General features: G+C 32.5%; 1 protein-coding gene across 1 annotated transcript; it reads right to left on the bottom strand.

Annotated features, from left to right (window-relative positions):
* Window positions 1-11,554: 11,554 nt before the first annotated feature.
* Window positions 11,555-15,964, bottom strand: LOC139844357 (uncharacterized). The gene is made up of 12 exons (XM_071834578.1): window positions 15,875-15,964; window positions 14,744-15,609; window positions 14,515-14,646; window positions 14,249-14,321; window positions 13,979-14,018; window positions 13,761-13,833; window positions 13,444-13,509; window positions 13,270-13,344; window positions 13,009-13,178; window positions 12,698-12,744; window positions 12,275-12,530; window positions 11,555-11,998 (listed from the first exon to the last, which is right to left on the bottom strand). Exons 1-12 carry the CDS (start codon window positions 15,953-15,955, stop codon window positions 11,688-11,690), a joined length of 2,190 nt encoding a protein of 729 aa, XP_071690679.1. The 5' UTR covers window positions 15,956-15,964; the 3' UTR covers window positions 11,555-11,687.
* Between the last annotated feature and the right edge of the window lie 234 nt (window positions 15,965-16,198).

The following is a 16,198-nucleotide window of genomic DNA, read 5'->3' as shown; positions in this document are numbered from 1 at the left end:
AATAGGCAACACATGGATACTAGAACACTTCATGAAGAGCGTGTTGTTCATCATACTGAATTTCTCGAACTAACTCAACTTTTCACACAAAACAATTGCTTCTCATTCCTTGAGTTCGATGAAGTCATTTATCCAACGTTAATTAGGGAATTTTATGCTAATCTTGACGTTTCAAATCCCGACCAAGTTGCATTTTGACTTTTTAATACACCTTACACTTGGTCTTTTGAACAATTCGCAACCGTTATGGCTATTCCTTCCAATGTGTGACGACCCGGAAATTTCTGACCAAATTTAAACTTGATCTTTATAAGTACCGACATGATAAGCAAAGTCTGTAATATTGAAATCTCAAAAACTTTGAATTGTGTTCCTGTATTCATTTACCCTTTGACTACTCTTGGCGATTCACGAACAATTGTGTGTAATAAATATGTAAATATATATGTATAAACAAATCCTATACATAAGTAATAAGTAATATTATATATATTGTAAATTTATAAATAATAAAGATTCAATAAGTCATATAATTGATAGTAATATATTTGTAATATTAATATTTTTACCATTAATTTCACTATTATTATCAATAATTGTATCAATAATATTATTATATAAAGTATATATGAAAATTGATATAAGTTATTATATTATCAAAATTATTAATATTATTATTATCAATAATATTATGATAAGTAGTACTATTATTAGGATTAATAAACATATTATTGTTATCATTTTATTATGATTGTTATTAGTAAACTTATTAAAATTATCAATTTATGATTCTTAATATCACTACTATTTATTATTATTATTAATACAATCATTAGTTTATTGATATTATTATTATTATTTATGTTATTATTAATATTATTAGTTTCATTATTATTATAAAAAAAATAATATTGGATATCAATGTTTGTATGATAAATATCATTATAGTTAATAGAAAATGATATAATTTATTATTATTAGTAATAATATTATTAATATCATTTTTTTATTTGATAAGGATAATATTAATAATATTATTATTAATCCTATTATTAATATTATTAGAAATTTAATATAATTATAGTTATAAAATCATTCGTACGTTTGATAAAGGCCAAAATCAGTTTCCCATATCAATCAAATATTGTAAATGATTTTTGTTTACATCCTTAAAGTTTGTTTACGTCCATATCAATTGTACAATTTGTTGAATTCAACAAAAAAAAATTCTTTTTAATATTCCTGATCGAATATTGGGTGTCGGCCAATTGGGGCTACAAATCAATCGAAATTCTCAGCAATATTAGTTAACTTATACAGCTTCTTAATCACCATATTCAATTGGAATTTAAAACAACTTCAAATTGTCAAATAAAAAAAAAAAAAAAAAGGTTGACGCAGCAACAAGTCTGCCCTGTTCTTGAAGCCAGATTACTTTAACTTGATTTTTTTTATGATTTTTAAAATCCTTTAATGCAGTTATGATTGAAATCCTTTATTGAAACTATCTGAAAAGTGTTAAGATCCAATTTTATCTATTGAATTTCAATTTTGAAGTCAAAGTTCTTAACATGAAAAGTCAAACATTCTTCTTTGATCGAATTAAAGTTTTCTGTTAAGATTCAAGTCTAATTGAGGGTTTCAGAAGTTTCTATAAGGGATTTAAGATATCTTTCATGTTATAGTTATAATCTGAAACTGTCCAAATTTCTAAATTAAGGTTTGAGTTCATATGTTTGTCGTCGGGACTGTTTTTGCTGCAGCATAATTCCTTTTTTTTTTTTTTTGATCAATATAACCCACATTCTGATCGTTTCTATTTCATTTGAAATCCCAACAACCAAAACAAACTCTCACAGCTACGATTGTATTACTTTGGGGTCTGTTTGGTTTTGTGAAGATGAAGAGACAGAAAACTTGGTTTAAACAAATTAAAGTTAATAGATAAAACAGAAAGACGATAGACGGAGTGTTGGTTAAGATGTTAAGCGGGTGAGCGGGAGGTCGCGGGTTCGAGCCTGGCAAGGGTGTTTATTTTTTTAAGCTCCTTTCATTAAGGTAGTACTTCTATTATTTTTATTTGTTTTTATTATTATTATTATTATTATTATTATTATTATTATTATTATTATTATTATTATTATTATTATTATTATTATTATTATTATTATCATTATTATTAGTATTGTTATTGTTATTATGATTATTATTATTATTATTATTATTGTTATGATTATTATTATCATTTGAAGTATCATTACTAATATTATGACTATTATTATTGTTGTTATTATTAGTATTATAGTTATTATTATTAATTATATCATATTTATACTTATAAGTATTAGAAATGTTATTAACATTAGTATTTTTTATAAGTATTACTAAGATTATTATTAGGTATTAGGAATTACTATAAAAACTATTATTTTCATCATTATTATTATTAAACATGTCATTTTTATTAAAAACTACTATAATTATTAAAAGTATTTTTTTTTACTATTATTATTATTGTTATTATTATTATTATTAACAAAAGTATTATTATTGTCATTAACATAGGTATTATTATTAGTATTATCGTTATTAATACTACAAAGTATCATTAATCGACTTATCAGTTGAACCTTAATATTAGTAATACAGTATGATTACTGAAATTTATATTAAAACTATTAAAAATTACCATTTTTATTAAAAGTATTATTTTTACAAAAACTATCATTATTATCGTATTCAGTATTATCTATATCATTATTATTAAGGTAATTACGATTATGAAAATAAAAGTATTAATGACATTATTAAAGTAATAAGCATAAAAATAAAGATTATATATATAAATATATATTTAATACACATAACTTAACTATATTAATATATCTATATATATAATGAAACTTATTAATCTACTATATAAATGAATTACATCACTAATAATAATATATTTGCTCGATTACAAATTATGTATATTAATAAATATACAAATGATATAGGTTCGTGAATCCGAGGCCCACCCTACATTTGTTCAATGTCGTCATATGTATTTTTACTACAAAATACAATAGGTGAGTTTCATTTGCTCCCTTTTTAAATGCTTTTGCAATATATATTTTTGGGACTGAGAATACATGTGCTTTTATAAATGTTTTACGAAATCGACACAAGTAATCGAAACTACATTCTATGGTTGAACGATCGAAGCCGAATATGCCCCTTTTGCTTGGTAACCTAAGAATTAGTAAACCAGACTACTAATTGACGCGAATCCTAAAGATAGATCTATTGGGCCCAACAAACCCCATCCGTTGTAGCGGATGCTTTAGTGCTTCGATGTTGTTTTATCATGTCCGATGGATGTCCCGGAATGATAGGGGATATTCTTATATGCATCTTGTTAATGTCGATTACCAGGTGTTCAATCCATATGAATGATTTTTATCTCTATGCATGGGACGTATATTTATGAGAAATGAAAAATGAAAATCTTGTGGTCTATTAAAATGATGGAAATGATTATTTATGTTAAACTAATGAACTCACCAACCTTTTGGTTGACACTTGAAAGCATGTTTATTCTCAGATATGAAAGAAATCTTCCACTGTGCATTTGCTCATTTTAGAGATATTACTTGGAGTCATTCCTGACATATTTCAAAAGACGTTGCATTCGAGTCGTTGAGTTCATCAAGAATATTACTAAGTCAATTATAGTTGGATATATTATGAAATGGTATGCATGCCTGTCAACTGTCGATGTAATGAAAGTTTGTCTTTTAAAAACGAATGCAATGTTTGTAAAATGTATCACATAGAAGTCAAGTACCTCGCGATGTAACCAAATGTAATGTATTCGTCCAGATGGATTAGGACGGGTCATGAAACAATGGGCGTTCCTTCTATACTCCTTCAACTGATCTAAGATCACTTAGCCCTACATTTCCGTTGCAACCCATCTTAGATCTCATTACCACTCCTGGAGTACAACGAAACCTCAACCAACGACTTCGCATTCAAGATGACGAAATCCGCCATGATCTTCAACTCATTTTAAATGTCATTCGGAACAATGTCTATTGTCGGGAACCTACCGCTACTCACATTTTTAGAACCGAAGTTGTTGTCATGTGGTCTCTTCTTACTCATGAACCCATAAATCTCGCTTATCTCACTACTCAAAGAATGGGTTACCTTCGAGAACTAGGAACTCGCCCACTTCTATATTCAAACCATCTTAATCGACTTTTCTGATTTGTTGGTGCCATCAACGCTTCTCATATCTCTCAACCCGTGTCCACAATTCCTCTTACTTATAGGGAAGCTCATCCGATGATCATTCTATCTTCCGACAATGAAAGCTCAACCATCTCCGATGCGTTTAGCACCAATGGCATTTATCCTTGAAAAATCAATGTTGGTTAAGAATAATTTTAAGGGCGGGTAGATACAACACTTGTCCTAAGAATGAAACTTGTTATGTATTAGTACTTGCTATTCTTATTATGTTTGTTACTCTTTATGTCTAATATATTGGTTTAAGGGGGAGCCATTCTATTGATAAGCAGGAACAATTGATAAGCGTGTACGATTTAAGGGGGAGCATTACTCTAGGGCACGCTTAGTTCCATGTGGGACTAACCTTTTTGCTTCGATAAAAGGGGGAGAAAGTGTATGGTAAGTGATGTTAACACTTATGTCGATTTACATAGTTAAAACACTTACTCATATGTTTGTCATCATCAAAAAGGGGGAGAATGTTGGTTAAGATTCCAATCATAATATTCAAAAGTTGATCACTTTGTTTGGATGATGACACAAAAGAGATAAGTGATTAATCATATGTAAGACGATATGAGTTCATGAGCCTAAACTATCTCTAGCAAAAGACCAATGCATAAGTAATCATCTTGGTAAAAATGGTACGCGGTTGAACCACGGTCGACCGTGAAACTGACCGTGTGTGTCCTGTACCAACGAATTCAAGTTTTTCTAAAACTGTCAATCTACGGCAAACCTCACGGTCGACTGCAGCTCGACCGCATTTTTCTCTGTTACCAAATTCATCCACTTTAAGTTAGACCACTTTGAGGCATCTATAATTTATAAAACCTTTCTAAACATACTTATAATAGTTGCCCTCTTTGATCTCAAAGGAGTTTTGAACCAAAAGATGTTAATTTTCACTAATCACACCTAATGACATCTCAATGACATTTTAAGCCTAATTTAGATTAAACACTCAAGTGCTATATCTTTTTATCCTAATACATAATGTCATTTAAACATACTAATAATGGTCATTGAAGTCCCAATTAAAGAGTTGCTCTCCCATTAGTTCTATGTACCATTACATGTATGAAAATGTGATTAGTTCAAGCTAGTCAAAATTGTAACTAGGATCATTATATTCAAACTAGACTCAAACTAGTTCATTTGAGTTGTAACAATGTTCCAAAGGGCAATATACTCCCATTAGCAAAATGACAAGTAATTAAGAAAGGTTGATGAAGTTTTTGGAAGATAATGGAATGTCAAGAGACAAAATTCTGCAATTGCCTCTTTAAGTAATCAATGACAAATGGTCAAAGATTGAAGACTTTCTTCTTTTATGGACATGTCAACCTCCATGCTTATGTCCAAAACAAAAGAGGTAATAGGGATGATTTCAGAGATACTTGGCCTTTAGTTGCGGCTATTCAACAAGGGAAAATGACAATTTTCAAAGGACAAAAACGGCCATATGAATCAGATGTCAGAGGTACACGGTCGGCCGTGCAGCGAGCCGTGTAGCTTCCAGGCAGATTTCTCTTTCCTATAAAAGCCAAGCCTTGAAGCATTTGAAGATTCACATCTTGCACTCATATTTTCTCATACTTACTGATATCATTCTTATAATTAAATTGTAATCTTTTAGAGTGATTCTAGCAAGAGTACTTGTAAGTTTAAGTTGTAAGTTTACTTGTAAACTATCTTCTTAAAGGGATCTAGAAGGTAGTTATGTTTTCACTAGGATAGTTCATTAGGATCTTGTGGTAAGAGCTATAGGTGTTTGTGAAGTCTTCAAAGGGACGTAAGAGTTCACAAGTTGCGGCTTATCGAAGTACTAGTGTTGTATCCGGACACTCCACCGAGTTTGGAGTATCATAGTAAAGAAAAATCTCAATTCGTAGAATTGAGGAGTGGATTAAGGAAGATTAGTTAACATCTTCCCGAACCACTATAAATCGTTGTGTTTGTTCTCTCTTCATACATACATACATACATACATACATACATACATACATACATACATACATACATACATACATATATATATAGTATTATTTGAGAACAAATATTTCAAGTCACACTATATCAAGTTCAAGAAAACGCAAAGAAAATTTTAAAAATCGACTAAGTAACTATTCACCCCCCTTAGTTACTTACAACGTCTGATATAGCGTCGCGTTAATCGAACATTAGAACTACCCCCCTCATCACTTTGATCGGCCTCTAACATTTCGAGTGCAAGCGTCGTATACTCATCGTCAGAAGATGAATAAGCCATTGTATTTTATAAACTATTTTTTTGATTGTCTGAAGTAATGAGAGAAGTGAGGTTTGTGTGAGTGTACAGATTGTGACTTGTGTGTGTATATATAGAGGTTAATATATATGTTATTTAAAGAAAAAGAAAAAAAAATTGCAACGGTCGAAATTTAAACCATGGGCCCCAACTAAATCAGCGTCGAGTGTGAGAATTCGGATGGACCAATGCCGGACCGACTCCGAAACGGTGTGGTCCGACCGTCGAGCTGATTCGATACCACACTTGATGCTCTTAGATATCTTAAATTCCAGTGTGATCATATCGATATCGATAACATTACTAATGATCAGTGTGGTGATGACGTAACTTGTTTACACGTAATTATCCACGTGATCATAATTTGTGCTGTTAAATATATATTTACCTAATCTTGTTTTCATATGTTCATAAAGACAAAATTTCATTCCTCGTCCGTGAACTTTACATCGATTTTGACTCCCTGTCCTTTTTCTTTTTTTTGTGCACTCCTCATCCCTAATGTATCATAAATCTACATCACTCGTCCTCCCGTCTACTTTCAGTCAAAATCAGCCGTTTGTTTAGTCATGTGAAAAGCATGTGAGGGTATTTTAGTCTTTTAATTCTTTTTCTTTTCTTTTTTATATAACTTATTTTTCACCCTCATCCTCTTCATCTCATGTTCATCATCCCAAAATCAAGAACCCTAGTTTTATATTTTATAAAATCAACAAAATAAATTATGAATGTATACAATTACACCTTGTAATTCAGACTCGTTAATTAGTTGCTCCATTTTCCTTAATCTCAATTTTAATTAATATATTGCATATGGAACATCACATCCATTTCCATTTTATGTTTTCCATCATCATCTTCATTGTTCTCACAGTACACTCCCATAAACTTTATATACTTACAACACATAATTATAATATAATGTATAAATTAAATAAAAACATAAAAAATTTACATAATCTGCATAACAATTACAACAATGATATGTAAAATTCTACAAATAAATATAACAATTAACAAACAAAAACTAACCTCCATAAGAAAACGCAAACTCTAAAACAATTTAATTGACATAATCACATGAAGTTCTTGAACCCTGAGTTCCAAGATCCGATTTGGTGATTGAAATCGTGACCTGAGGCCGCCGGAGTATTGGATCTACACCAAATCGTGACTGAAGTCGTGACCAAATCGTGACTGAAACCGGAGTATTGGATCTACATCCCTCGTGACTGAAATCGTGACTGGTCCCGTCGAAATTTGCAGATCTGGCATTTTCAGATCTACACCAAATCGTAACCACCGACTTTCATTTGTATATGAAGTGGATCTAATTTCCTTTCTACATCTAATTTCCTTTCTTGTTGAACTGGTCCCGTCGAATACATTGGGATCTAATTCCATATCAATGTATTTCTATTTCTAATTTCTAATTCTATATATAACCTCCATAATAATAATAATATAATTATATTATATAATATATATAATAAATAATAAATATAAATGGGAAAATTTTTACAATGACAAAAATACCCTCACATGACATGCACGTGATAAGGGGTAACGGCAGGTTTTGACAGAAAGTAGACGAGGGGACGAGGGATGTACACTTTTTAAAGTTTAGGGACGAGGAATGCACAAAAAAAAAGAAAAAGGACAGGGAGTCAAAATCGATGTAAAGTTCAGGGACGAGGAATGAAATTTTGTCGTTCATAAATGTACCTGAAATTTATACCTTTATATACTAAAAGACAAACCATGAGGGTGGTGGTGGCATGATAAGATCCTGACCTTCCAATGTGGAGGTCAAGGGTTCGATTCCTTTCACACCACAAAGTTATTCTCCATCATGGCCACGGAGGTTCGCCTGCAATGACTCTGAGCTGCTCGCAAAGCGAGTAGTCGCCTTGGGATTAGTCAGTTTAAAAAATGTTGGATACTCAGGTTACCAAAAAAAATAATACTAAAAGACGTCGGAAACCACGTCGTTTCACCCCAACCCAAACAAAAAATTTGGACAAAACGACATTTAACCAAAGTTGAACCCAAAAACTCCAAAAAAAACCCCACTATAACCAGTTTACAAAAACTACCCTGAAGTCCAGGGGGTGATACATAAATTCTCTGAATTAAAATAAAAACTTCACCCAAACATTTCGACAGCCAGTATCTTCCTCCTCGCCCCGAGTTAAATTTCACCGACTATACCGTTAAACTCGAAATATTTTTATGAACAAAACGAAAATAAGCACGTTCGAAACGGACACTTTTTAAAAAATGTTAAACACAACGACAGCCCGCATCTTCCTGCTCGCCGCGAGTTAAATTTTTTTGATAGCACCGTTAAACTCGAAATAATTTTATCAACAAAACGAAACTAACTACGTTCGAACCATAAAATTTTTTAAAAACACTAAAGACGACGACGACACCTACAACGACGCTTACCAAATGGGTCATTTTTTCTTCTGTAAATACATAAAGCTACGTTAAATATGAATATGCAGGCCGAATACCCCCGCCGCATCGCGCGGGCCGGATCCGGACTAGTTATGTTTATGAGTTAATTATACCATTGGTCCCTGTAGTTTACTCAAAATTATACTTATAGTCCTTATTTTTTTATAATTATACCAGTAGTTCCCGTGATTTGATAAATGCACGGCGTTGGTTTTGTACCTAACATAATATAATTAGTTAAAGGGACAAATTAAGTAACGTTAGGTTTAGGACCAGCGTCGTACATTTATCAAACTAAATGGACTACCAACGTAATTTTATCAATTGCAAAATGGTTAGAACACCAAGAACAACAACAAATTACATCGAATTACAGCAAATCTGATAAACAAGAACCGCAACAAAGACTTATATAGCAACAAATCCGGTCAAAAACAGCAACAAATCGGTCTTCACAAATATGATAAACAAATGGAACAAAGAAATCGATAATCAAATCCAACAAAGACCTGGATACACAAATCGAACAAAGAAATCGTTACAGATCTGAATCAGATTATTACCTATATTTATCGAACAATCTGCTACAAAACGGATTATTACCTTTACGATTTTTCGATTTTGCCCCAGGTGAATTTTTTTTTGTTTGCCCCAAACTCTTTATATTTTGACCCAAAACCTTCGTATTTTGCCCAAAACCTCCAAATTTTGGTTAATAAACTCTATATTTTGCCCCAAAACCTCTATATTTTGCCAAAAAAATCCCAACGTTTTTTTAAAAAAAATTCGCCCCCGGTGAAAAAATTTCCTGGCTCCGCCACTGCTGGCAGAAAAGTCGATCTAATTATCATTAAAATATGGGACTAAACTAATTCGGTTCGATTCCGTCCCAAGTCTCAAATTAATAAATGAAGTCGTACCGAGGACCGTACCAAATAATTTGATTCGGTCCGGTTCGATTCCATGATTTTTGGGTTCGGTACCGAAACTCCTCGGTTCGGTTCAGTTCTGATCCGGTTCTCGGTTTTCGGTATTTTTCCGTACCATGCATACCCCTACTAACAATGCTTCGTAAACATTATCCACAAGGTGTCACACACATGGCTCTTTCGATATAACAGAATTAGGTAGATGTCTTTTACCAACGAAGCATTGCTTCAATGGTACCGCGGTTACACTTGTGTACTCGCAGGGCTAGAGGTCTCGGGTTCGAACCTCGTCACCCGCTCTAGGAATTGAAATATATTTCTTGAAGGTGGCCCAAAGGGAAGGTTTTACCGACCCGCTCCGGGACTAAGATCCGACCCGCCTGCCCCTCGGGATGGTTAAAAGGGTCGGATCCTCAGAGTGTGGTTCGGGTTTTCTGCCCGAAAGCGCGTGTGTGTGTGCAAATGATGACTAGGCTTCGGTCCGGACTGATGCAAGCTTGCCTTTCAAAAAAAAAAAAAAGGTAGATGTCTTTTATTGGTGGGCCTATAAGTTATATGGCAAGAAGAAGAAATCACAAATACCTAAAACGGAAAAATGCGTTGCATAAAAAGATATTTGATCTGAAATATATTTTTTTTATTATGTTAAAATTCAAAGACATGGATATTGTGAAATAAAATTAGTGATGTTACTAAATGAATGTTTCCTTTTGATCATAGGTGCAAGCCAGGGCCGGATATTGGTCCGTGCAACCCGTGCAGCCGCACAGGGCCTAATATCTTTAGGGGCCCAAAAAATATATTCTAATGTTGCATACCTAGGTCCATTATCCATACATGAGTCCATTTGATAATTAATAATATAAAAATTAAAAAAGAAAATACACCATGCTACGTTTTCTATTGGATTTGATACTACATTTTTAACGTCCGTTATTTTGATTGATCATAGTAATTATGACTTTATTAGTATTATTAAACTTGATTATTATATAATTGAAAATTTTGTGTATATAAGGGCTCACTTTTATTTATCGCACAGGGTCCATAAATTGAATAAGAGGGCCCTGGTGCAAGCATAATACTCCCACAACCTTGTAACTATTCTTTTCCTGCATCACGATTCGTTTCGTCATAATTTACGTACACGCAGGTTCTTTCATCTACCTATTAACAATTGATTGATTTTTCTATTTGTTATTCTATCGATTACAAAATACTCCATTAGGTGTTCATATTTTCATTTAGTTTGTTCTAAATTGTAACCTACTAGAATTACTTGCTGACGAAGTGACGAGGGCATTTTGTTCACAACTATGATTTGATAAGGTCACGGCGAGGAACTATGCAAATTTTGGATTCCATTGGGACCTATAAGGTATTTTTGTGCACACGAAACTCATAACTTCGAGCTGGATTGAAGATTGATATCATAAAAACATGACATGACTTTTCTAACGTTCTCATATCCACTTTCGGACATATAGTTTGGTGGCTCGTTAAAGGTGGGATCATAAAACCACAGTTTACAAAATCTAACAAAAGCATAACTAGATAATGAAAATTAAGAACATTACAAAAATAATAAGCTTTCTTATCATATCCAGATATAAGATGTATAATAAAACATACTACAAGAAATCAAGAATATATTAACTAAAGATTTTATTGAGGAAAAATTGATGTACGAGATTAACATGACCCGACCCAAATTCCCTTTTAATGGATCAAATAATTAACTGACAACGTACAATACCAGCAGCACCACCAGAGCAAAGTAATCTGTTGCTACCTTTGTTCATGTTCCATCTTACACGATGAATCGCAACCATCTTTGAAGGAAAAACTTCTATTTCCTCCTCCTTATTCGCCATTTCTGTTTTCACATCTTCTTCTTCACTCTTATTACTTTTATCATTATCATCATTATTATTATTATTATCATCGATGCAAACTAATTCTTGGCAGGTTTTAGATTTCACAGAGGTATCGTTCTTTTGAAATATCACCAACGAGCTTTCGGAGTACATGTTATGACCTGAACATCATCAAGACAACAACTTAATCCCAGTAGGTTAAATAAGTAATTTAAGTTGTTGCTACAATATTTAAAATGGTTATAGTAATTATGAAACCAAACATCTATTTTTTAACTAACAAAAATCATATTATATTTATCAGATTATGAGCCAGGTCCAGTTTATCGAAGCACTAAACACCGAGTATTACAATACAAGTAAAACAATCATATGAACTGTTTTATCTCAATGGTAAATGAACACACACACACACAAATGCGCACGGAAAGACAAACCTGAGGGTTGTTTCTCCGACGTTTGAGATTTTGAAACTTTGTCCTTGGCTCTCTTTTCTTGATTTGAGCGCGAGTTAAAACCACGTCTGGTAGTTGGTGTATCGCAGCATTTTTTCGATGATTTTTTCAAAGAAAAAGGAGCATTGGGTAAATGAGAGAACACAGTAAGCGTTGATTCTTCCTCGGTTAGGGACCCACAAAGATAATGAGGCTCACGGTTTCTGTGATGATCTTTCTCTACTGCTTTCGTTGTAAGCTGATAAAGTAATAAATGCTATCAATGAGGTACTTATTCATTACTTACAACACTTGATGTTAATCAAAAATGGATATATTTTTTTTAAATTATAAAATAAACGGGTAAACAAGGTTTTTCATTGGGTTTCGAAATTACAGAATCAAATGAAATTTAGAAATGCATACCTGGAAATGAATTACTTTACCATCTGAACAGCAATATGCAACCATGCCTGCGAGTAACATTAATAAGAGTTACAAATTTACAATATATAATGTAGTTATATTCAATTTAGGTTGAACCCTTAGCAATGATGCTATCTAACAAACAAATGACAGTTAGCTTAAATTCATGTTTATACCGAAACAGGACATTTTTTCATTTCAAAATACAAACAGCAGTCTTAAATGATAGCAAATAAGCGATAACTTCTTTTATATTATATTTAAAACATGTGCTCATTATGTTTAAGACATTAACTACAATAGGAAGTTACCTGTTATTGACACTTGAACACTCCAAATGGAAGACGACGAACAATGATAACTATTTAAACCATTCTGCTGTGGCTTAACACAGGGCATACCAGTAACAGGGACGTCATTTGCAGCCTTCAATAAGCTAATAATTCGTATTTCTCCATCATCAAAAGATAAAACAACACATCTGTCAAGCAGAAATCATTCAATAAGATTTCTTTTTTTATTTTTTGTCTTTCAAAAAAAAAAATCTTAATGGGGAAGGAGGTTTTACAAACCTTGGATCTGGTAGCCAATCCAAACTATTTACGATCCTCTGAACAGGTATATCCCAAAGAGGGTGCATCGGTTCACTGTAGTGATAGATATAGACCTTAAAGTTACACAGTTTGTACACAACTGAAGCTTGATATGTCAAAGCAAAAGTTAAAGATGAATATTTGGATACTTACCGCAAGTCCCAAAATTTTATACTTTTGTGCCCGGCAGTAACAAATATATTCTTACTATCAGGATCACTGCAGATAGCCAAAAAAAAAAAAAAAAAGTTTTGATAAGCATCTCACTTTAGCGACGGATAGTATCACAGTAAGCAGTTGGTTTGAATTTGTTGGCCCACAAAAAACACTAGTATCAATTAAAACAACGAAATTTGGATGGGCATGATTTCTATTTCGTCGTTTATGAAAATATGGCAAGTAAAAAAATGCATGATTACGGATCTGTACATAAGGGTTTAAGAATTTAGATTACACCAATGATTGCTGACCTGGTCACTGGAGCCCACTTAAGTGCCCTTATAGGAGCAGTATCAGCAGTAAAGCAAAGCAAAGGTCTGGTATCTTCATTCAAAACAATACAAACTTGTAATTAATATTAAATATTCAAAATCACAATACTTGTTAGTTGTTGCTTACATGTGCACAAGCTATACTAAAACACACGCGCAGAATTCACAAAATAGGAAATTAAAACATAACAATGTACCTTTAGATGGATCATTATCAGATAGTTTCCACAGGGCAACCTGAACATAGATAAATTTTTTAGTTCCACATATTCAATACAATCTAACAATGACCAGAAGCAGCACTGATTTATATGTTTCTATATTTTTATTTGTGAGTGCTTGTTTTTTATATATGCATGTAACCATGTATCCATCCAATATGGATTGTGAAATGATTTAAAGAATGCAAGTTACTTAAAACAATACTACAAAAATATTAAATATAATTAAAAATGTAGAAACTTTACCACTCCATCATGACAACCAGCCATAATGAGATCATGAGGAGCTGATGTTGACCACTCTAATATTAGGGGAATACTGCATATGAGAGATTAAAAAAGGTGTTCAATACTTATATAAGTATTATGTATTATGTATTAAAGTAATAACAATAACACTTGGGGCGTGAATTAAACATCATCCACAAAGTAACAAAAGACGTATGAAATCATATGTGGTATCATACATCCAATCAAATATATGATACCCTGATTTATATATTAGCTATTACCTTTTTCTATCAGCACACTTCAACGCTGAACATATGAGAATTGGCTTCAACTTGATGAAGCGAGGATCAGTGCCTTCCTTTTGACTAGAAGAAAATATAGCTTTAGTTGCATGAGGATGAGGTACCTCCCATCTGTACATTAGAATACCACGATGATGAGAAAATAATAAATAATAATAATAATAATATAAAATAACATATTGATTGATCTGAATTAATAAATACTCACACTTCAAGAGCACCATTCCCAAGCAAGACAGCAAGATGCCCTATTACGTGCTTCGAAATAACACGAGAACCACAAGGCCTCCACTTCACATCCCATGCAACTTTACCATTGTGGGCCAGGCCCATTACAAGTCTAGGCAAAGCAACATCTTCAGGAATCGAGCCACTATCGTGAACAGGTTCAGAAATAGAGCCACTATCGTGAACAGGTTCAGAAATAAAGCCATTATCGTGAACCGGTTCAGAATTAGAGGCACTATCGTGAACTGGTTCAGAAAGTACAGGATCTTGCTTGAGTGAACTTCCACAATTATGTGATAGATGAGGTGGATCAGCATCATTTACTTGACTATTATCCCTTGTTTTGCATCTTTTCAATCTCGACTTAAAAGATGTCCGCATAGACTTTAATGAGCATTCTTCGTTGTGATTTTTACGCTTTCGAGTATACACCTTTAATGTGTCTTGCTCGTGGGTTTTGTTATAAATTTCAAGAAAATGTTTATTTAATTTTTCAGAAAATACTACCAAATGTTGGCTATTTGCATCCATGCTAGTCAAAGATTCCTTTACAGGATTCTTTCTTGGTCTTCCTCGCTTCTTCGGTAGATTTGTTTCATTATTTTTGGAAATTTTCTTCACAGATTCCTTTGCAGGATCCTTTTTTGGTCTTCCTCGTTTCTTTAGTTGATTTGTTTCTTTATTTTTGGAATACTTCTTCGGTCTGACTTTGACTAAAGGTTTCCCATTTTGGTCTTTCACGCAAGTATTTACGATACACCATATCTGGATGAGACCTCTACCAGAAAGTGGAGCACCAATCTTGTGATATGAAGACTCTGGAGGATGAGCAGAAACGGCAATGAACTAGAGTGAAATTACAAGGTAAGGATAAATATATGTATCCAATAGAAAAAGAGTTGTAAATTGTTCATAATATAAAAAAATATAGGCACATTTTTCATTCTTTTTTTTGGGTGCAAGCAGATAAACCATTTATAAGGCGAACAGAATAAGCAGTTCCCCGTCTACTTATTATATATTATAATGTGAATGTGAATAGTGGATGAATTGACATATACAACTCCATGTTGAGCATAAGAAAGAAAAGGTTTTATACAAATATATGTACCTCAACATTAATGTTATTGTGAGAACTTTGATGAACTCTGGGACACCAATCCAATGCCCAAACATGGCCTCCAACATACATTACAAAATCTTTGCTGCAAAAAGACCTTTTAAGACGACATACATACATACATACATATATATATATATATATATATATATATATATATATATATATATATATATATATATATATTCCATAAACCCAAAACACCAAACCCTAAACTCTAAATCGGGCTAAATTTTACTTCACAAAACATGAAAAAAAAACGTTCATATTCTTCACGAACAATATTATCTTGAATGTTATTTTTGTCGATCGTTT

Source organism: Rutidosis leptorrhynchoides, chromosome 4 (genome assembly GCF_046630445.1).
Source record: "Rutidosis leptorrhynchoides isolate AG116_Rl617_1_P2 chromosome 4, CSIRO_AGI_Rlap_v1, whole genome shotgun sequence".
In the NCBI taxonomy this organism is placed as follows: domain Eukaryota; kingdom Viridiplantae; phylum Streptophyta; class Magnoliopsida; order Asterales; family Asteraceae; genus Rutidosis; species Rutidosis leptorrhynchoides.
The sequence above is the reverse complement of the archived record's forward strand: the minus strand, read 5'-3'. Positions and strand labels throughout refer to the sequence as shown.